The sequence below is a fragment of the Dromaius novaehollandiae genome, chromosome 8 (genome assembly GCF_036370855.1).
Source record: "Dromaius novaehollandiae isolate bDroNov1 chromosome 8, bDroNov1.hap1, whole genome shotgun sequence".
Lineage (NCBI taxonomy): Eukaryota > Metazoa > Chordata > Aves > Casuariiformes > Dromaiidae > Dromaius > Dromaius novaehollandiae.
In genome coordinates, this window is record NC_088105.1 from 36,525,695 (window position 1) to 36,549,703 (window position 24,009).

Genomic DNA, 24,009 nt, shown 5'->3' on the forward strand with positions numbered 1-24,009 from the left:
TTATTACCACATCAAAAGAGAAGCCATCATTTAAAATGACATGACATCAGAGCACAATGAAGCACTGCACAGCAACCCTTGTTGAAAGCGGAATGGAATTCACTGGGCAAATAATCCCTACTTGATATTAATAACTTTAAGGATCCGTGTTGCAGCTTCAGATCTCGTCCCTGCTAGATCAAGGTTTTTCCAGGGCGGAAAACTAAAGCTGCAAAGAGGACGTATTTTTCGTGTGCTCACTTGGATGCAGTTTTACTCCAGCACAGGATTCCAGGTGGCAGCACTTGTGTGTTAGTGGGTAGCACGGACACCCCTGCTGGCAGTGGTAGGGTGTTATTCTGGCGATAAAGGAGTTAACTGCCAGTGCTGCGATGTTAAGCTCCTAATTCCGACCGCGGCATCCCACGTATTGGAACAACTACAGTATCAGCTGGGATGAAACGGACCTTTATGCACTCCCATACCAAGGCTACCTACAGCGCTATGGAAGCTGCCTGCAATGGCAGATACACGGGCTTTCTCAACCTGTTTACAATGCTAAACCTGGAGAAGTTATCAATCTTCTCTTACAAACATAGTAACTGAAAGAGGGAATTTTTAGCATTTGCTAAGATGTTACAAGGTTAAACTTCTCTGGTTTGTGCAGTTTCCTGTAAGAATGGAAATGTAACATTATAAATCTGCTACAACACCTGTCAAATACGCATCTTTCTTACAGAAAAGACAAAAGCTCCCCCCATCTATGGAGTCTACCGAATCTCTCAACACCATAGCAAAGCTAACCCGCCAAACCATTTCAAACATTTCCTTTAAAAAACGGGAGATGAAAGCAGGAAGAAGACGGATCTCTTTGTAGGTGATTAAAAACATTAAAAACAAGTAGGCTAAAATAAAATCTATATGCTTTCACAGCTTATTTATACTGTTGTTCGGAAAGAAGCAACTAACTTTAATTACCCTCTGATGATTCAGGATAGAAGATATTCATAGGAAGTTCAAACTTGTTTACATTTTTACCAAGTGGGATTGAGCTATTTCTGGAAATGAGCAAGTCAGTTCTCGTGCTCAAAGAGAAGAGAATCAGGTAAATCACAGAGACTTTTCATTTTATCTTGGACAACTAAATGATGATCTCTAAATAATTGTATTTTTTCCAGTAATATTTTAGGGAATTCCCACTGAGCAGGGCAGACATTAAGAGAACAACATTCATTTATCCAAGAGAAGTAAGAAGATAATCAGGGTGACCACTTACAGAGAATATTTTTCTCTGTAAAAGAATTCTGAATACTGGGTTTTTTTCTTCCTTTCTCCCTTCCCTAACTGTTGCAGGCCAGCAAGCATTTCCTTGAACAAATGAAAAAGAGCAAGCTTTTTATATAAACATATTTTGCTGTTCCTCCATAGAAAGCCACAGCTTGCCACGGAAAAGTTTGTCTTGATCTAACTTTCTCACAAAAATTTTCCATTATATCATTCTCCGATCAAAACAACAAAATAGACATGTAGTTGAGAATGTTGCCTATCTAGAAATACAACCTGCTGCCATAATCATTCTTTTTATCTGTTTTTTTGTGCGTGTGCACATACACACACAGGCGCATGTGTGTATTACAAATACAACTTTTTAAATTTCATGGCCCGATTTTGGAAGCTTATGTCAAACTTGTTTTGCTTCATCTGTTTCAGTCAGGGTCTTACATCATCGCTGTTTCGAACATGTGGAAAGCTTAATGGAAGTCATTAACTTTTATTTTAGTTTGGCCATATTGTCATCATGGTGGGCAGATGCAGAGATGGTGCTATTCCCAAGATCCTCTTTTTGGAAGGCTGATGTTGTTTACATCTTCTTGATCAGACGAGAACAATGGTTTTCACTTATTTTTAAAGCTCTGTTTTGCAAATTAAAAAAGCCCCTAGAAACCTTTGAAAATCTAATTAAAGATTACTCTTTTTATTCTTTTAACTATTTAAAATCCTTAGCAAGATTCTTTTTCATTTCTAAACTACCATTTGAAACGTTTGCACTCACAGTTCTATGGGTTATTGTTCAGTTGAAGGAATGAAAAGAATTTCATTAGATGTGTTTTGTGTTTCTTCATTAAAAATGTCACCCGAGGCTCAGTGACTTGTTTTACGTTAAATGACTGCTGCATGCTTTGATCATCACTTTATTAATGCTTTAATGAATATTAAAAAAAATAAAGCACTAAGCTCTCATATAAGGAAACTGAATCTCTCTCTTCCAAGAACTACAGTATTTCTTACTCAAACATTTCCTTCTAGATTAAGGTCTTTCTCCAGTTCTCCTTTACCCTGCTGCAGACCAAATTACAGGAAAGCACAATAATTATATTGGAATAATATTGAAGAGAGAACAAGAAAGAGAGCAAAGTACTATGTTTCTATTCAAACAAATGTATTCCAGACTTACCATGCACTTGTTTGGTTTTTCTCCGGAATGAACCCTCATATGAATCAGCAGTTTGTAACGAGCATTGAAGGGTTTATACCGGCGGACACAGCCTGCCCAAAAGCAAGTGAAGTCCTCTCCTTTCCGCTGGTCAATGTGTGTCTTTTCTATGTGCCTGACCAGTTCGTCTTGTTGGTCGTACGTGGCACTGCAGTCAATCCACCGACAGACCTGCTTGCCACTGCTGAGGTCCTGCTCATCCCCCTCGCTGGGCTGAAGGGACTTGGGAGACATGGAGGCATGTAAGTGAGGCAGCGTCCCTTGGGTCTGGCTTAGCTGCTGGTGTAGATGGTAAGGGGGAGGCAACCCCTGGTGATGTCGGAAAAGATCAGAAGTGGAGGAATAATCATCGGCCGGTTCTTGTTTTAAGAAACTCACCTTCTGGGTGCTGTGCGAGGTGTTTTGATGAGGAATGCTCGTGCCATTCATCATAAGGCTGAGGTTTCCATTCTCCTCCACTTGCTGCATTTGTATCGGCTCACAGTCACCTCTGTCACACTCAGCGGCAATAGGTACAAGACATGCTGGAGGGGAGGGAATACTGCAAGGGTTTCCAGGCTGAGAGCAAGACTGGGGCCGAGAGGATTTTTGAGCACTGTGATGACTGCTCTCCCCAGGATGAGAGGAAATGCCAGCTGAGTTAGTCCGCAGTCCATTCACACAGGTGACCAGTGACGTCTGAGATGTGCGGATGATAGCTGTAATATCGATTCCTTCAGCTGAAGACGGCACAACAGAGATGCATCTCTTCTTCAGGTTGCTCGACTGTAGCCTGGCCGAGTGCTGAGGGGTGCCAAGTGCCAAGGGACCCAGGGAGGAGCTATGTTCATTATTAAACAAGTAAGATGAAAGCGAATTTGTAAAGCTATTATTCATTAGGTCTATTTCAGGATGCAGACTACCGGAGGCTCGCAGCTCCATCCCCTCCGTAATCCTCCTATGTGGAGAAGCCTCAGACACAACCTTATAATCACTCAGGCACTCTTGTTTGATATGCTGAGCCGGGTGACTTCCGTTCAGGCATGGAGCGGCAGCATCTACTGAGTCTGGAAACCTGGGCGACCTGCAATACAGTCTTAATTAAGCATGACTAACTGCCACAGGATTTATGATTTTTGTACAAGACACAACGTCTGTTAAGTCCTGGAGAACGGAGGCTCTCTGCTGAATGTTGCCTGCGTAATGCAGCAATTACATCAAAAAATTCTGCAACGCTTCCTCTACAACCCTTGTAAAGGCAGCATCATTTTACACAGGATTAATTTTACACAGTGGGTTACACACAGAAGAGACAATCTCCCTTCCACTGCTACGAGCAATTCATCAATCACAATCTAGGTTTTCAATGCATAATAGATTGGGCAAAACAATAGCTGAGAATGAAGTTTGAGAGCTTTGGGCATTTCTGAATTATTCAAATATCAGCATTTTCCTCAGAGCACACTGGGAAAATGCCTTGGTGTTCTTGTTCACACAAATCAGAAAAGGTCAGCTGAGTTTTGCTTATACTTTGGATCCAGAGATGCTTTCCTTCACTCAGTTAAAGGAGAATAATGAGTGAGGAAAAAAGGAATACACAGAAAGAACGTGGCAATTTCAACCAGTGGTCCAGAGTCGATGAGAGGTCAAGACTGTTTGCTTCTTACAGATCTATGCAAGATAACTAAGAAAAGCCCACAACCAGTACATTTAAACTGGCAGTCCATGTCTCCCCAGTTACAGGAAAACCTACATGGGTCTGCAAATGAAAAAAGATGGAAAATCACTTATGCAGAACTCCTGGCAGCTGTAAAAAGCAGCAAATGAACAAGACCAAACAAACAAGTGCCAAAGTAGCCTTTAGATGTGAGATTCTCAACCTGGACACCTTGACATCTACCTCCTCATGACCATACCATAGATAAATCACAGTTAGGGACACCAAAACATCGAAGGTGAATGACCCAGTGCAGGCCGTCCTGCCTCCAAACGTGTGCTGAATCCAGCCACTCAGAAGCAGAACCTTAAAGGACCCCTACAGCCATTTCAGAAAAACACTGCATTTAGGAACCTTTCATCCTAACGTTTTCATCTAAGCAGTTAGTGATTGGTTTACACCTTAAAATGAAACATTTTATCTCAACTACACACATTTATTGTGGATGACACAACCGTGCTCTGTTTCTCAGGACCAGTGGGTGTTCCTTACATATTCTTGAAGCATGGCAGGGCTTGCCCTATGGCTTCTCCAGGCAGTGATTTGAGGGTCTGGGAACAAGAAACAGTACAGCTGTGTGCGAGGAAGCTGTACCTGAACCAACAAACCCTCTGAAGAGGTCCTCCATGGGTCTTAGGCTGACATAAAGGGATTTTTGCTTTTTTGATGCTAGTGCCACAAAAGCTGAATAAAGTCTGGCCATGTGGCAAGTTTTGCATGACAGCACAGCTAAGACAAACCTGGCACCTTTCAAAACATGAAACATCCGTATAAGATAATGTGGATGTACCCAGGCAATAAACTGCAGAGCTGCTGAATAAACCGCATTTATTTTATGGCTTGGATTATTTCACCTCTATTATTTGCATTAATCCACCACTAACATCAGAAGTTAGGACCCCTTCTAACACTTCCCTGATAACAGCTCTCAAAGAACTACTGATTAGGAAAAAAAACAGAACAACAAGAAGAATGCTCAAAAAGACTTTCTTCCCATGAAATGAAGATTGTCAAATGACACTTGTCTGAGGCACACAACTGCCAACACTGCAGCCAGTGGTGCCAGCTTTCTAAGCTCCAACTTTTCAAGGCCAGAAGTACTTGATATGAAGAACTTTAATGCCATGACAAAACTGAAATTCCCCATCTTTCATTGATATAGAACAATCAGATCTTGTATTTTGCCACTGAAATTTTAAAAAGGCTATATTTAATAATTTTAGCGGTTTCCATAATCCATTAGTTATAATTTCTCCCTTTAGGTTTGCACAGTTGGTCTCAGGGTAAACTTAAAGCACCTGGTTTTGCAGATGGTGAGTTTAGAAAAAAAAAAAAGCAGTATTCATACATTATTTTTTAACATTTCCAGAACCACATGTCGGTAAAATATGTGGCATAAGCAAAATACAAAGTAAAAACCTTTTACTGCACGTTTGGAAAACTCTGTCTTGCTGTCTTGTAGCTTCACTGCTCTGTAGAAAGCATGTTGTTTCAAACTCATTCTGAGAAAGGTTTTACAGCATACCGTGCCAGGAACAGCATTTCCTATTACTTAATTTCTTCTATATGAGAACTCTTCTAAATAATTCAGGTTGTATCATAGTTTAGTGGTCACAAAGCCTTGGGCTAAAGTAAATACAACACATTTCTTATATCATATAAAGCTAAACAAATCCTTACATTTCAGCCTGTGATAATTGAAGTCATATTATTAAGCCTTATGTAAGGCTCCTATCCTGCTCCTAATCCACGTGTGGAGTTCAAGTTGGAGTCAGTGCAGAGTACCTGCAGGAGGGTACAAGCATCCCAATCCTGAGAAATCCTGGGCTCCCAAAACTCCCAGCAACATCAGTCTGTGTTTCCAGCACGAGATCTTTCTAAGAACCAGGACTGTATTGCTGAGATGCTGGTACAGTGTAGAGTATGAGATGCATAAAAGAGTGCAATTTTGAACCAAAAGGCAAGCTGGAATACCTCATTTCAGAAACAAAAGAGACGAGGCACTGAATTCATGCTTCCTATCCACACAGCCAAGTCTTATCCCAGCTGCGCCTACGTAATGGTAAGTGCAGGTTGCTTGTGCAGATCTGCAAAAGCAAGTCTTTTCTGAGAGATACAGCTTTCTCTGTGGCACTGTAAATTGAAATAGCTTGTATTTCCAGTGATGGTTAGTTCGGCTGGGAGAATCTGGCTTTCTTTTAATCTCCTGATTTTTTTGTGTTGATGTACTGAACCTCAAGGTTGCATTAATGCAAGCTTTCTGAATTCCTAGCACAATTTTGTCTTTACTGTTCTAGGGAAAACCCTGCTGGTTCCTCCCAGATCCTCGGGGACAGGGGCAGAAGGGGTGACACAGAAGCAAAACTGATGCAAGAGGGAGGAGGTGCCTGGAGGCCAGCTTTGTGCGGCTCCTCTCATACCCACTGGCTCTTTCTCCTGTAACGGTGCCTTGCTGCTACAGCCAGGGATCAGCTTCCAGGTCTGGTGCACGCAGGCTGTCCTTGCCCCAAGGATTTCACAGTCTCTGGACAGGAGCCAAATACATATGGAACAAGCAAACCAGAGCAGCGTGAGAGGGAGAGAGGATGGCACGATGGTGCAGCGAGCATCGAGTGGATGTGCTCATCTGCACGGCAGCTCTGCTGGGCTTCCTGATGAGTGACCCTGATGGGGAGCGGGGTCTGGAAGGACACCATACCCACCACCCTCTCTTCACGGGGAGCATCCCTATACCAGGGATGGACCGCCTGAGGCAGCAGCAGTGCTGCACAGTGGATTAAAGCTGAGTTAAGTTTCGCACAGAAACGGCAGCCTCTCAGAGGATGCTAAAACAGTGCTTCCAAAGAGGCTCCCTTACGTGGTAATTGGAGCCAGAGCACGAGGCCAGTAGCACCATGCCAGAAGTGCTGCAGTTCCCAACAGCCCTCAGAGGAAAAGAGGACTGTATCTGAAATCTCCACACTATTTACAAAACAAACGTAAACGCCTTCCATTGCCACTGTAAATGAGTAATTTGCGATAACTGACAGTTTTAAGAAGCTGGAGGAGATTGTTCGGCTGCACATCTAGGGACCCTTTGCAACACTATCTGACTGCTCCGCCGTCTTCCCCGGGTTTTATACGCTGAGCGCTGAGCACAGTGTGGGCGGGTGTGCTGTGTCTGATAATGGATTATTTGACCAAAGGCCAACATCAGCTGCGTGCCGACTCCAATTGTGGTAAAGGAGGTATTAGGACTTTTCCAGTCCCACACACATCTCATTCACAGATAGCATGTAGCAGCAATTCTGTTGCAAAACTCAAAAGCTATTAACTGAGAGGGGAAAAGGGGACAGGAAGGAGAGGGATCATGATTTTTGGATTAAGGCAGTCATCCCTAAAATACCGTTTCTGAGAGGAAGTGATTCAGAGAGACACTGAAGGGGATAACAAGTTTTAGTCCGCTGAGGGATAAAAGCACAAAGCCAACTGTAACCCCAAATCCTGAGGGGGATTTTGGATTGCTGGGTGAGGTGCTCTTTGGTTTGTTTCGGTTTTCTTTGGATGTTGCACGTCTTAGAAATGCAAAGTGGTTCAAAGCTCAACCCAGAGAGCTTGCTTGTATTGATATCACCCTTTATTTCTGTATGGTTACTAGGGTTGGATAGAACAACTAGTGTCAAGTAGAATCTGCACCTTCTACCACGTGCTCAGGTATCTGTCCACTCCAGCCCTACTTCACTCACACATCTTCTAATGAAGGCTGATATCTGGGGAGGCACAGAGACACCCCTGGCTGCCACTGACTTCGCTGGAACCTGAGGAGCATTCAGCCCTCCTCAGTTATGTTCTCGTATTCCTAAATCTTCAGGGAAAGACCATGTTTTCTCTTACTTGCTAGTCAAGAACTTCTGGCATCCCAAACACCATGAACAGAAATTATCTCAGCTGCTGACCACCACCTCTCACATGCCAAGGTATTGCTTTGGCTCTGTATCATGTGTCTGGTGAACAACACAGTGCTAAAATTGGATGCTGTGCCTGGGAGGTCCATAGAGTAGAGCTGGGCATTGACGTTACCCTGTAAATCCCATGATGATGGCATGAAAACAGCATTAGCCAGGTGGACACACAAGCAGAGCATGACCGGTGGGAGATACAAACAACCCACGAAGGAACAGAAGGAACCTGTGCCATACCTTCAAGATATTTCCCAAACATTTCCAGTTACTTAGGAAGCAGCAGAGCCTCAAGGATTTAGACTGTGTTATTAAGCAAAGGGAGGGAATTAGGTCTATCACCTGCTACTTTTTCATAATAGCGGCCTCTGGTATTCTGCAGCAGACAATCCTTTATGTTGTTCTGGGAATCCTCTCTCAGACGGGAGCTGGAAGGGGTTCATATTTCTGAGGGTGGGTACTGTGATCCCCAGTAGGCAGGTATCTGTCATTTCCTCATTATAGATTTTACAAAAAGGTTCAAAAAGATCTAAGCAGGATACTCTCTTCCTCCTTTTGTTTGCTCTTGCCCTAATTATCTTTGTCTCATAATTGTCCTCACTGACAGAATAAAAAAGGGTTGATAACTGCCAGTCCCACATTAAGCCATAGAGGGGCTGGGAGGGAGCAGACTTAAATGCAGCGGTAACAGCATCTACCTATCTTTGTAGCGATAGCAGAATATTTTGTTATGTGGCATCAATATTTGTCCTTTTCAAACAAACAAAAAGCTCCTTCCACTTGCTTGCTATATTGTTGTGCATTCTCTTCCTGAAAATGCAGATGTTCTTACCCCACAAGTAAATGGAAAAGGGGAAACAAGACATAAATATGTAAAATAAAATCAGAAACAGCCAAATTTCCAAGACCAAGCCATAGTCCATATTTCCTCTTGCTGTGGCTATGGAAATTTGGGCTTGATAGTTCCAGGCAGAGCATGCCAATTATTCTAAGTATCTAAGATAAAGGCTGTAACTTTATTGAGGTTTTTCTTTTCTGCAGCTCTTCAAAAAGGTCAAGATCATTCCATATTGTATCCCCTGCCAAAAAGCAGTGTAATTAAAATAGATGGACAGGTTTTAATTTGGAGCAGGCTTCTATTCACAATGGATGTCTGTTTAGGGTACTTGTTTAAAATCTGGTAATGTTAAATTTGTAACAACAACAAAAAAATAATGGAGTTCTGTGTTTTCATATAATTAATTTATAGCAAATGTTTAAATAGAGATTCTGTTCATAGCAGATCCAACTACAGTGTATATATCAAAACCAGAGACCAAATTTTCACATTATGGCCTTAAAAGCAAATACCAAGGATGTGGCCGTATGGGAACATTGAGAATACTTCATTAAAGGAAATGCTGTAGAAATAAAAGTGGCATTGGCTTCTTGTAAGTTTGATGGTGGCATGCCAAATTGCCATATGGGAGACATCATTTTGGGAGTAAGTATCATCCCTGCCTTCCAGGCTACAACTTGGAAACAACACAGCATTGGGGTGGCTGATGGAGGTGCAGAGGAGGCAACTGACCCTACTTAAGCCCCTGGGAAAACTCTCAGTGACTTTTGAGCATGCTGGAACAGTCCCCATAGAGAAGCCATATCATAACTTCAGGGCAGGGAGGCTGCAGCTGTATTTTGAGTGCCTCCCACTGGCACTGCCATGGACAACTGTCTGGGCACATGTGCCCAACGGCTGCACTTTAGTCCCTGCAGTGAGGACCTGCAAATGAGCCTTGTGGTTCAACGAGCATCTTAGCAGGACATCCAAAGTGAAGTAAAAACCAAAAATACTCTTCCAAATGTAGCGCCCACATCTGGCCACAAGATAAAACCCAGGAAAAGGGAAAACCCCGGTTCAAACCCAGAGCCATGCTACTGGGAAATGGTTACAACAATGAAGCGCTCCAAAAGAGCAGAGTGTATCAGGCAATAAAACTTGCAACGATACCTTATATCCGAGTGTGCCAAGTTCAGCTGCCCAACATGAAGCAGCCTCTCACAGGACAGTGGGTGGTCTCGCATAAGTGGGCTCCCTGCATGGATGAACAGACCTTGTCTGCAGACAGGTACTGAGCTATTTGTCATTTCCATGTCCATCATGTTCTTCTTCTCAGAGATCAAATTACAATGACTGTAGCCACCGTTCACTGTCAAAAAAGAAGAAATAATCATAAGCCTCGAATCAAGAACCATCTATATTCATTACTACTTTGTATGTTCCTTGTTTCAGATCTCCTTGTAAAATTCTTGTAAATGACATGGCAGCGGAAATAAAAAGTTTCACAATGAAGCAAAAATTAATTCCAAAGGAATCTGGGTCTGTGAATTACAGCTGTTTATTTCTCATTCTAAGTTATGAGACTGTTTTACACTTCATATTCTAACTCAAAAAAACCTTAGTGTGATAGCTTCCTTTCCATCTGTGTATTTTTCTGGTAGAGTCTTGCTTATGTTTTTGGGAAAGGACATTTTAGAGTTATTTTTCAGAAGTCTTTATTTTCAGTGAGAGGAGCTCTGAAAACAGTGACATAAGTCAAGTTTTTCTTTGCAGACAATTATTTCTGTGATTATGACTTTAGATGGACATATTTCTACTTTACTGTCAGGTCAACGGTGGGAAAAAAAACTAATTTTGTTTCAATGTACATATTTAACTGTATTTTCCAAATAAGCTATTTTTATAAATGATGATAGCGATGATGATGCTAATAATAATAATAATGGATTCTGCACTGCATAACTCTGGTGAATATTAAATTTTGCCAGACTTGGAAAAACAGACTAGAGCTATAGCAATATTCTTAAGAAATACATATACATCCAGCAAAGGATAATCTAGATGAAAAGAGAGGACAAAATGGGAGCTGTGAATTTGTATCTGCATTGGTCAAACACTAGCAATTCCATTTAATTTAGTTAGTTGTTCCATTGTCTTTACGGAACTACTCACATACTCAGAGATAAGCATGTACAGAAGTATCTGTAAGACATTTAGCCTTCAGAGGTTAGCTAAAAAAGTTACAATAGTTATTTATCTTCATTACTGTATCTGAGCTATGCTTTTAAAATACTAGCTCTCCCCCAATCTATTTTTTTCATGGTGACAAAATGTAATGGTGCCAGAAACTAATGGCAAGCATATTTCCTTAGTATGCATACAGAGCCCAGGAAAGCAACTCTTTCACCCTTGTATCCAGGGCTGTTGGTGGGATATTACGGAGCTGGGCAACACTGCAGTTATCCCGCTTACTACGGAGGCACCGACTGTTGCACACTGTGGAAGAAAACAAATTCTGCTGACAAGGTGACAAAAGATGAAGCCTATGCCCAGTTTTATGCAAAGCACCGATTCTCAGTAGCACCAAGATTTGTCCTTTACTAAGGTGTTACAAGGCAGGATTCATTTCACTGAGGTTTTGCTGTCTGTTTGACAGAGGCAAAGTTTATGCCATTCAGCCATCTGAAAATGGGTATCTAAGACGGGCTTATGCACCTTTGGGACATGCTTTCCTCTCCTCCTTGACTACAGAAGGCGCTGAGACAATTAAACTGGGTACCTCACTTTCAGACAGCTGTAGTTTGGTGAAATGAATCCCACTGAGCAGCCATATGACTTACAAACATCCTCATCACAAATAACCCCTGTCACGCTGCTCTCCGGACTGGTCCTCCTTTTACTGAAACCCATGTTGGGCACAGCTGCTATCATTTTGACATTATCATTTGTGATATTATGCAGAACAGGTAGATATTGATCTAGATATAATACTATATAATTACACAGATCTCACTGTATTCAGTTAATGATATTCTCATGACATGAGTAAGTAACACCACACTCTAGTTTTGCAGTGGCTGTAGTTTTGTTGTATTGTTCATGAAGTTTAGGTCAGAGGTTTGTGCTCATTTTAGACAGTCACTGCTTTAGCATGGCTTCTCAGATCAAAGATGCCTTTAATGCACATGAACCCCCTTTCCTCTTACGCATGGCTGCTATCCCCATAGCTGTCAAAAGGCAAGTGGGAAACCCTGAGCTGCTGCAGTCCTCTACCATGACAGTCAATGAATGCTTTGAAAGCGATGAGAACCACATTCAGGTTTTTGGTGAGCATATATAAGAAGAAACAGGTGACTGTGGAAGGCAGAAAAAGTCTCTGGTAACTGGAGAAATTGTGAAAGGGCTCAGTGCACAAAAGTTCATTCTCCTCCACTGGCCAGGCTCCACCGCTTCCCCAGCATGCTCCCCAGCACCATTGTAACAAGGAAGACCATGGCAGATGAAGACACAGTCCAGGCAAGGATCCAGACCCATAGAAAAGAGTGGATACATGTGACACCCAAATTACTAGTCTCATGAGGCATCACTGTGACATTTCCAGAATAGAATTCCCTGTTTCCAGTGAAAAGTTTTCAGTGTTGGGCTTATGCATTACATTTCTTGATCATTTATGTGTTCGATTTTTGTTTAAGAAGTCAGAATCTTAAAAATTGAAAAAACAATACAGGTTTTTTTCTACTGAGCTCCAACCACAATACTAAGGTATGTGGTAAGCCTTAGGAAGGGCAGGCAAGTATTATTTTATATAAATAAAGAGCTCTTGTAAGGTTTCTAGGAATGATGTATGAGATTTTAACGAGAAATACAAATTTATATTTAAACTATACAAAATAGGCCATTAGCCTTTTTCACGGCAATTAATGTATGTTTTAGTTATTGCAGATCAATATTCTGAGACCTGAATCCACTGATAACTCTGTGATTGCTCTGAATGGCTCTGCAGATGCAAAGAAGCTGTATAAAAGTGTAACAGCTTCTGGCCAGCACAAGGCAGTCAACTGTATTTGGTGGTTTTGGACCTAAACCTTTAAGAATATCATGTTGGATACTTTTCAGCTCACAGTGGGTGTTTGTGATGATCGGCTCTGTCCTGGTTGTAATTATGACATAAATAATCATTACATCCTATGGAGTCCACGACTCCATAGGGTTTTATTCCACTCCTATTCTGGCTTTAACTCCTCATAATTTAACTCACTTCAGTGGTAATATCTACCTTGGCAAAACAGTACAATAAGACCCCTAGTTGTTAATTTAGATACGTGAGTCACATGTAAAGGTGACTGTTGAAAATACACTGTTGAACTTTTTGATGAAAAAAGTTCTATATGCTTTTAAAGACCACAACACTGAGAAAAGTTGGTAAATCAGTCATACCTGTGATACCCAATTCACGGTTCCTCACTTTTTCCATCAGCAATGTTATCTGGATAATATTCAAGATGTATCTTCCCTCCAGAACACTGTTAGTTCTTCAAAAATGTTTTACTGGATACATGTACTGGACCAGTAATAAAAACACTTTTTCTTTCTTTTTTTGTTTCCCAAATGATACAAGCATGAAATTCATTAGGGTCTTTCTAAATATGCATTTTATGAATTTTATCATATTATCAAAACACAGAAACTTGAAGCTTCCACTCAAAGTTCAGCAATACCAACTGTAGCACACACTGATACCTATTTGTTTGAAAACAGAGATTTCCTAGAATAACATGAACATTATCCCTGTGCTGTCAAGAATGATTATCTTTTCTTGTAGCTGTCAAATCGGAAAATGCATTTTCTCCCCACAAAGGAACCAAACACTCACGTTAACTCCATGAAATTAGGTGTGCATTTCAGTCAGGCTGCTGTACATTTTCCTGTACAAAGTACCTTACAGATTTGTTAACAAGGGCTAAAAATTACTTGCCCAAGAGCACCTCATCTGAAGCCACTCTTGCATCAAAGCGCCCTCTGAAACGTGCCCACCTCATGGGAGCTGGAACAGCGACGGACAAGTAACAACACCCAGGTCTCGCTCTTCCCCCGCAGCAAACTAGAAAGATAGTCTCCGAACACAGACAACCAGAGCCTGCGTTCAGCTGTTCAAGCGAGCAAATCCACTGCCTTCAAAAAAAGGTTAAAAAGGGATGGTTTACACCAGTGTAACTGAGACCAGAATCTGGCCCTTTGACAACTGGCTTTCTTCTACAATATTAATATCACTGGCTGGCATGCAGGAGATTTAAGCATTTTCCATGTCTGGAACTAGATCTCCTCTTCACTGGTATCTAGGGGCCTTTAACCTACACACTGTAACTTACCCGTAACAGATGAAAGGAGCCCCTGCTCCCTCCCGTACACCAAAGGGTTCGCCCTGCCTTCAGGAGAACCCCAGCTATTTCATAAATCCATATAAAAAAACTAATCCTAATTTACAGAAAGTAAATCTAATAAAAGCAGAATGGTTTCCAGAAGGATCTCATGGAAGTGGAATCCATCAGCGAAACTTTTGTCTTTCTCTTTGTCCTGCATTTTTGATTTATATCTTTAACTTTAAATGCTTATGAAGGGAACAGAAGAGGCTGATACAGTAGTGTGCGAAGGCTGCAATCAGGCAATTCCTTCCATATGAGTAATCAAGTTAGTTCAGCTTTGGATATCTTGCTGCTTTCATTCTGGGGTAAGTGACTTGGAGGGAGTTTTTTCTTGATTTATGCCAGAAGAAGTCATGTGAGAATCGGGCCCACAGATTGCCATGGGGTTACGCACCTCAGGAAGGACCACTCCCAACCGGGCAGCATCTGCAGAGCCAGCCCTGCGTTTCTTCCTAGGGGTAAATGCCATCCAGTAGAAAACCGGGCACCTACTCGAGCAAAGGGAAACCTGACCGAGTAGCAATGAAATCAATATTAAAACCAACCCCACTAAAGGGCAATAGCTTTTTTCCTTCCCCAGGGAACATCTTGTTTACTGCTCAGGAAGGTTTCATTCCTACTGATAAAATTGACTATTAAGGCTGTAGATAGATAAGGGCAAGGGCTTACGGAAAGGGTAATTACTCAACAACAAACATATGTTACAGTGCTTTGGAGTTTACCTAATTAAGGACAATGAACAAATAACTGAAATGATGTATAATTGAAATGACTCACATTCAGAATAGAGATAGATCTGAAATATTTGCCTAACATACTTAAATATCCCCTGAGCATTGTGGGTTTTGTGGCGACAACCAAACTAGGTCATTTGCTTTTTTTTTTCTTACTGCTTCATTCTCTTTAATTACTTCTTTTTTAAAAATATTTTGCCATTCTCGGTTTTGTTTGGATGCAACGTCCAAAATTTACCACGAAAACACTGAGAAATGGAACGTTATTATTGGCCGCCAGATGAATCACGTGAAACTAGTGAAAGACCAAACACTACTAGATTTTCTCTAACAAGTGAAAACCATCCGTGCTGGAAGAGGCCACCAAAGCCCTCCACCAAGAGAAAATTATTAACTCAAAAGGTGCCAGCATAGCAAAACGTGGTATCACAGAGAAAGGTACTGCCCAGATACTCAACATCCCATTCAGCATATCCAGTACTGAATAATCTTCATTACTGCATGGCTGGAGCTACTGCTACAACTCCTATATGCTTAGTAAATTAAGAGCATAAATAGAGATGTATAGCACTTTGCTGCCTGCTTGAAGGCTCTTAATTCATGAACTGAAAACTTCAGAAACCAGAATCTTCAAAATGACTCATGAAAATAGAGCATTTTCAAAACTTTCTAAACAAAAGGACTATTTTCGCCACTCTCCCAAAGTCTTTCACGCATATTATGCTGGTCTGTGTTGTGAATGGGAGCACCTAATTCCTACAATAACATGGAGTCTGGGGGGAGCCATGTCACAGAAAAGACTGACAGACAGAAACAATAGCTCTTCTTAAAACTGCTAGAAGGTAAGTCCAACCATGTGACTGTGGAAACAGTACAGATTTCTTATGCCTTGTGAAAACCATGATTCTTCCTTTAGTTTCAGTAAATCGCTATTAGCATGAGTGTTAATTTGGGACTAAATCTTTCAACTGTGGACACAGCTTAAGAGAGGGAAAATCACTTTACAAGTAAGCTGGTGTGATCAGTCATGTATCGCATCACAGCCTTAAGCAGACCCGGCCCAAATAACAAACTTTCAGATCGTGGTCTAGAGAGACAAAAGAGAGGATATTCCAATCTTTCACTGACCTTTTTGCACTCATTTGCACCATCTGCTACACCAGACCTTTAGGCATTAGGTCTTCTCAGCATTTTGGAGGGGAAAGTTCTGCACTTTAAGAGACCTTTGCAATGACTTCTAATTCAGTACAAGACTTCCATTAATACTTGATTTTGAAAGACTTATTTTAAATCACATTAATATTTTATATCATATTAATCACATGATGTGGTCCCAAATTGCCTGACCATGATTCTTTATGTAGGCAAACATATACAGTTACAGTCTGTCTCACAAAGCTTTGAAAACTCTATCTTTTTATCACAAGCTGTATTTTTACCCTGTATATTTTGGAAACTCTCTGTGTTTTGACTTCGCCTCTGTGCTGATATCAATAATGTGTACCACTAGGTTTCTCCTGGGGCAGAAGGAAGCAAGAAACCCCTTAGAGGTGAACAGCCCCAGTGAAGTGTGTTAAGGGGCAGAATTCCCTCCTAGTTCTGTGAATTATCTACGAATTATCCAGGTCTGCTGTGACGGAAAGGTAGCAAACACAGGATCTGAACATGGTGCTGAGAAAGCAGTTAAATAGATAGTGACTATTAAACAAAATCAACTCCACACAGAAAAATCACTAAAACTGTTCAAACATAATTGTGCAGCTCTTTGGGTCCACTGGGCAGCCCATGGGGTCAAAAATACGAGCTTTCAGTATGACCATTTGTTATGCACAGCTCCTTTGATTCTTTCAGACTGCCAAAGGAAGACAACAATCCTTTTTTCCAAGGCCATCAAGATAAGAGATCTCTGAGTCTCTTTGGTTGCTCTTGGTCCTTACCTGAGGACTGAAGTGGTTAACAATAACAGCATTGAATTATCATTGCTGCATACTAGAGTTCATATCTCACAATGATGAATGGAGCAACTCACACCACATTCCAGGTTCACTCTGTATCAGTTACACTCTGTTCCCATTTTAAAGGTCTATTTAATACAACTGGTAGAAACTTAGCTTCTCTTTTTTATGATAATGCTTGTACAATACCTTAATAAAAACATAGTAAGTGAGAGCCAACATTCTTTCATTTACTGCGGAACAGATCATACTGTATGGTGAGAGTCAGAGGAAGACCCAAACTGTCCTACATCTGTGTATCAGAACAGAGGTGATATTCTCTGCCTATTTGAAAACAGATACGGGTGATATGGATCTATAAAAGATTTCAGTGGAATATGGTAGGGTTAAAACCAACAACATTCAGTAAGATTAGAGTAAGAAAGAAGGATCTCTTTCCTCCTAGTTTTTTGAACCATCCTGTAGAATCCCATAACAGACATATTTATTTCTTTACTTTCACATTGATGCATGAGTGAAGACAAAAACACTAAGAAAATTCTTGTAAACTAAAACAATCCAGCTAGTGAAATAAACTGTAGAGTATCAACCTGTTACAAACTTGTGAAAGATAAATATAACCCATGTGTGTCTTTTTAGTAAATGCTGGACCCTAAGAGTTGGCTACATCTACATTTGTTATTTCATGTTCAATTTGTTTTTAAAAACAGTTATTTGAATTGCATTTTCTTTCCATTCTGTGGAAATTCTTTTTGCAGACTCCACAGAGTATTTTAAAAGTATCAAGAAGTAGAGTTTGCATTACTGAACAAAGAAAGTGTGGTTAAATTTATATCAATCGAACTTAAAACATTTCAATAGTTTAGAGATCTGTAGCCTCTTCTTTTTCATGCATGTGGATACAGATATGGCCGTATTTCATTTTGTCCTGATATTTTAAAGATAATCTTGGAGTCCAACACAGGCAAGCAAAGAATGCAATAATGATGCATTACATCTTTCATTGCTAAAATGTTTTGCCATGTTATACAATTTAGATTTCCAGCAAAGACCCTCACAACACTCGTCGAAGTCAGTGAGCATGGCCCAGACTCAGGAAACCTCATGCTATGTGCTTAGGTTCCAGTGACTTCCCAGCCTTAGTTGATGTTCTGAGTTAGCCTCTAAAGTGTAAGAATATAACCATTTTAGGCAACTGTAAAGTGATCCTCAGAGAAGTTAAACAACTGCCTACTACCACAAGGAGAGCTTCACTACACTCAGTTTTGGAACTCGGCATTCTTGGCTTCCTATTTGGATCTCAGATCTCTAAATCATGCCCGCAAGTAGAGCTGAGAGCAGACTGAAAATGGCCATTGTACCCCTTTGTGACAATCAGGAGAAAGCCTTCTCCAGCCTGATGCAACACAGGTCTTGTCACTACGCTCATCGTTACAGGGACGCCTCATCTTGGAATCACCTTTTGCCTGTTGCCAGGCAATCTGAAAAATATTGTTGCTCCGCACATCTGGCCTTTTTTGTGGCCAGTTATCCTTCCTCGCAGCTTAGCTTTTAGAAACAGTGGGAAAAGACATTAAAGTAACTGTTTTAGGAAAATATTAAGCTCAACAAACATTATTTTAATTAAAAAGGAAATCCTAAAACCTTTCTAATGGGCACTTGGAGGATATAAGCTCAATGTAATGAAATTTGATGTATTTCTTTTTTCTAAGACAGCCGTGAAAGGAATAGACCTAGCTCTCAGTATTTCTGCTACGTAGGCTATATCATTATGCTTTTCCTTGCTCTGTCAAACACAGGAGAATAGGGGTGCCTCTGCTGCCTTATGAACAAACATGTTAAAAGGAGACAAAAACACAGCCCTTGGCCCCAGCCTCCTTTCCCACTGCTCCACTCATCTCCATTTCCCTTTCATTTCAAAGCTCTATTTGAATCCCTTTCTTCTATTGCCATCTTTAACCCTCTCCAACCTGTGCTTCACCTTCCACTATAAATATGCCAGGATGCCACAGATGCAACAGGCAGCTGCTGAGCTGAACGAGGCCAGCACTTCCGCATCCATTGTATTACAGAGACGCATGAGTTTCACTCAGCCCCACCTGAAGCTGATCACACCATCTAGGCACCAGACAGTTGTAGTTTTCAATGCCAGCAACATGTATAACACACACAAGCTTCTGTCAGTCCATTTGGTTTAAATTCCCTGCTCTCATGGATCAGACTGACAAACAACTCATGCTCGCACAGTCCAGCTGAACCAGGATGAATTAATCCACAGCCTCTGAAGAAATGTCATTGTGCATATTTGTGTACGGTGTAAGACAACTCTGCACCACGTAGGGTTAGGTACACACTCACCTGCCCTTGTCCCCTTTGGTTTGGCTTTTTTGTTGCTCTAAATGGACACCACCAGGGTTTTCACAGCAGCCTGTAGCTGGATGGGGCCTGTAGGTTAAAAGAACTCCAGAGTGACTCTTTCAAGGCAGAAGTTCACACATTTTGTGGTGAGGGCACTTGAATTGTTCCTATTGTAAACATGCTTTCATCAAAATTGAATATAAGTCCTTTGAGAAGACAGGATCTTTCCATACAGGCATGGTTAGAGCCAATTTATTTCCTTTTGTTCTTTCCTCTAAGTCATTTAATTCACTAATAGCCAGTGGATGCCTCCTGTGAATTGTATGTGGGTTATTGCTTTCCCATTTACTCATTAAACTCTGAACTTTTAAACTCCCAGATTTCCACTCCCCTTTATTTCATTTAGCTCAGCCTCTCTTTTCTTAGCCTCTCCTTTCCATGGAAGTTCTAGCCAGCAGACCATGTAAAGACTCCACTGGGGTATACGTTCTCCCAAACATTAGAAACACATGGATGTGGAGGGAAGGAAAGCTGGGGCTTTGCCATATGGCACTTTGCATGTGTCTCATGTAAACATACACGTCTCTGCATCTCAAGAAGCAATTTTATGTCTGCCTGGCTTGGCAGCGCACTGTATGTAACAAAAATACCCACCACCTATCCTTCCAGCAGAGCACAACAAAAATTATTTCCTTCAAGATGTTCAGCTGCTGGGCTCAAGGATTTAGAAGCCTGGGAGTGTCTCCAAGTCAGTAAAAGCCATAGAAGCTAACTTCTCCAAAGACAGAATCGCCATAGATCGCACAGGGTTATGCATAAACAGTAAACTTCAAACAAAGGAGCACATTGTTAACTAAAAAGCATTTTGTTCTTTTTAATGAAAGCTAGATGGAGAAAAAGGACTGGTAAGAAGGGAGTATGTAACATCTAGTTTCGGGGACATAATTCTGATGCATGTATTTGGAGGCTAGTCAAAGGAGACAGAAAATGACTCACTGTAGGAATCAAAATGCAGTGGGAGTCTAGGAGGAATGACTTCCCATGTTGGCTGCTAAAGCTCTGTGAAAGGAGTATGTGAACCTGGAAAACCTGCACGCCAGCTTTCAGCTATGGATTGTCTTCCACTCCATTTGCTAGTCCTCCAAAAAGTGTGAAATGAGCTTCTTTCCTGTGAGAAGCTTCATGAGTCTCCCTTCTCCAGTGACATCTTCACTCCACTTCACTTGCTTACAGGAGGGTAGAAATAAATGGTGTGAGAATGGGGCTATTGTGGAAGCTGCTATGAAGACGAAAAGACACAGGGAAGAGGGAAAACAGAGACAGGATGATGGAGAAAGATTAGAAGGTAGATTTTCTTACTGAGCAGTACTGCCTGAAACAAGCACTGAATGAACAACAAATGTTTAGCTTCTACTAAAAGGGCTCTGTGAGTCTTGTAGAGATATCAGTGAGCAATTGCTATGGCCTAGGAGATATATAGAGTATATATGTATATATTTACTATCTACTATATATATGTATATATTTACTATCTATGTACCTAGAACAAGGACTTTGCTATCAAGAACTACGCTGCCTCCTACATCCTTCTGTAAAATGGGTCTGCAATATCTACACAGTCATGAGAATGATACCTCTACGATTACACAGAACTGGATATTTCAGTGAAGAAGCAAATAGATACCTAAGTGTAATCACAGTCATGAGAAGCCCTTTACTCTGATACACAGAATTATGCAATCATAGAAAACAGGGCTGAACTAGTCTTCACAAGGTGATTTATTTTATCCACTCTCCCAAACCAAGGGTGTTTGGCCCACCTGTGCTTTCCGGCCCCCAGTGATTTCCTAGCACTCCTAAGAATCTGTCCAATTGTTGATTTGATTTAGACGTTTTTCCTCAATGTCTAACTTAAACCATTAAATCTTGTCCTGTCCCAAGTGGACATGGAAAACAGCCTTTTCCCTTGCCCTCTTATAGCAACCTTTTATGTCTTCAAAGGCTGTTATGTCTCCACTCAGTCTTCTCCTGCCTATGCCACCCAGCCCCGATTTTTTCAGTCTCTTTCAAAAATCATGTTTTCTAGAGCTCTGTCACTCTGTTTCTTCTCCAAACTCTCTATTATGGAACCTTTTGCTCTCTGATGGGTCCTTTTTCTGCACTTTATGCTGTATTTTTTCAAATTTTCCACTATCAGACCTTGTCCTTTGCAAACAGTGGCAGGTATGTATTTCCTCCACTGTGAGCTAGCAGGAAAGTAGCACAACAACAATTAGATCCAGCAGTTAAACCTCAGCTGGATTCATGGCCAAAGCACAGCCAGGTGCTGCAGAAGGAGCTGGAGGCAGCGGCAAGCAGGCTGAGAGAAAGGACTAGAGGCAAGAGGCACAAATTGAAACACAGGAACTTCCATCTGAATATGACGAAAAACTTCTTTACTGTGAGGGTGACAGAGCACTGGAACAGGTTGCCCAGAGAGGTTGTGGAGTCTCCTTCTGGAGATCCTTCTCCGGAGATATTCAAACCCCGCCTGGATGTGATCCTGTGCAACGTGTTCTAGGTGACTCTGTTTGAGCAGGGGGGTTGGACTAGATGATCTCCAGAGGTCCTTTTCAACCTCAACCACTCAGTGATTCTGTGATTCTGTGAAAGTACAGTGTGGTTAGAGGTGGTATCCAGGGTTGGGATGTCGATATGTACCAGCTCGAAGGCGAGGGCAGCAGAGCAGTTGGAGTTCAGGCCAACTATCAGGAAATCTGTAAGCCCAGGAAACCCAGTCAGTTAATAAGATAAGAAACTAGGTTATGGACAGCTTATAAGCCCTTGAAAAGCCTTTGCACAAACATCAACTTAGTTTGTTACAAGCTATGGGCTTGTAACCAGGGCTGTGTTCATTCCAGTGACAGACTGGCTGGGAGGTAACACACATGCAGCTAAGCAGCATCTCATCGCATGCTTCTCACCGATCATCCTCTAGCTTACACGGTAACTGCTAGCTATAAACTCTGCCACCCTGTGTGTGTTACCCTACATGTGAGAGACTCTTCCAAGCCTATGTGCCACACATTGAATAAAGCAATACCCAATTCTTACCCAACATAAAATAGAAGAGCTATAGCTTTCTCGCATGCAACATCCTAACAAAGCCAGTCCATGCCAAAACCCTCAGTTGACACTCTACCTGCTTGGTTAACTCCTTGCATAGTGCCTAGCACAATGACAGCTAACCCAGTGTGACAATTCAAATAAATAACAATAGCTCTTGCTGTTGTTATTTATTTGATAATACAATATATACAATAATACACCTGTGTTCATACCTATCCTTCTCTTATTTCATCTTACTTCTTGTGTAAGACACAGAGTAATAGAATTAATGAACCTTTGATCTAACCCAGGGTAGCTGTTCTTGGGTTCTTACTGTCATATTAAATTGTTCTCTGAAAGATGCCCAGAAAACTCAGTACAGAAGAGTTAATCAAACACATTCTCGCAGAGGCAAAGGTTGCCTCCACCATGGTCCTATCACTCCATAACTCAACTTAGTAGCATAAAACAGCAAATAAGGACTCATATAAAAGTTCACATACTTGCACATTGTCCAGATTCCAGTGCTAAGGCATTCTAAAAACTCTAATTAAAGCTAGACTTTACAGATTTACAGCACTTTTTCTCCTGACCATCCCAACCCTCAAGAATACATGAAGGTTATAAAATCATTCTAACATGCTGATCTAATTGATCCAGTGAAACTGAGAGAATAATTCATTAATCACATTCTCTCAGAGTCCAGTTCTGTTCTTGCCTGGTTGTAACCTCCTGTAAACCAGGAGTCATTGCCATAGCCAGTGAAATAACACTACAAAACTAGACAAACACTACTACAAAACCAGAAAGAGTAAGATCGAACTTATGAAGACTTGTAGCTTTGAGTGTCTAAAGATAGACACTGGAGGGACTAGTCTTCAATATATCTATTTTAATAAAAGATTCCAGTACTCAAACAGAGATACAAACAATCTGCAGCCAGAAAATTGTGGCGACTCCCTGAACCTTCAGAGAGTCACAGACAGAATGATCTTCTTCCAGACACACTAGATTTAAGAGCCTCAGACTGAGAATGACTGGCTTGTTACAACCCTGGGCAGACATCCCATTCCCTTCCTCCTTCCCATCATCTTGGCATGCTGCTAGCCTTGCTAATAACGGACAAAGATTTGTATCTAGAACATCCATTTTTATGTGAATTTAGTGGTGGAAAAAAATGCCAGGTTAGGAGCCATGGAGACTGAAATGTTCCCATAGCAGATAGAGGGTGGTCAGAAGGTGTGCAAGATTCCCTAAATGTCAGGATCAAAGGCTAGAAATGTGTGCTGCAAGAACTACTTCTAAGTGGGAAATGGAGACCCCACAGTGAGGTGACACTGCGTTTGGGAGTAGAAGGCATACTACAGGAATACCAAGCAACTTCAGATTGAACCCAGATTGAAGAGATTGAACACGGAAAGACTGTCAGTGTGCCTGGTGAATTATATTTTCTGCATCTAGTTTAACCATACACCGTTGGATCTACAGGTTGTCTTTTAGAAAGACATCAAATCTCAAAGTGGAA

The 24,009-nt window shown here is 41.3% G+C and overlaps 1 protein-coding gene across 4 annotated transcripts in view; it reads right to left on the minus strand.

The window, feature by feature from the left end:
• GLIS1 (GLIS family zinc finger 1) overlaps positions 1 to 24,009 on the minus strand; it is a 199,540-nt gene that overhangs the window by 95,432 nt on the left and 80,099 nt on the right. For all 4 annotated transcript variants that reach the window (XM_026105865.2, XM_026105880.2, XM_026105873.2 and 1 more), the window contains 2 exons: positions 10,098 to 10,296; positions 2,435 to 3,536 (listed from right to left, as the gene is read on the minus strand). In XM_026105865.2, the coding sequence (XP_025961650.2) occupies positions 2,435 to 3,536; positions 10,098 to 10,296 (1,301 nt within the window). The remainder of the gene's footprint in view (positions 1 to 2,434; positions 3,537 to 10,097; positions 10,297 to 24,009) is intronic.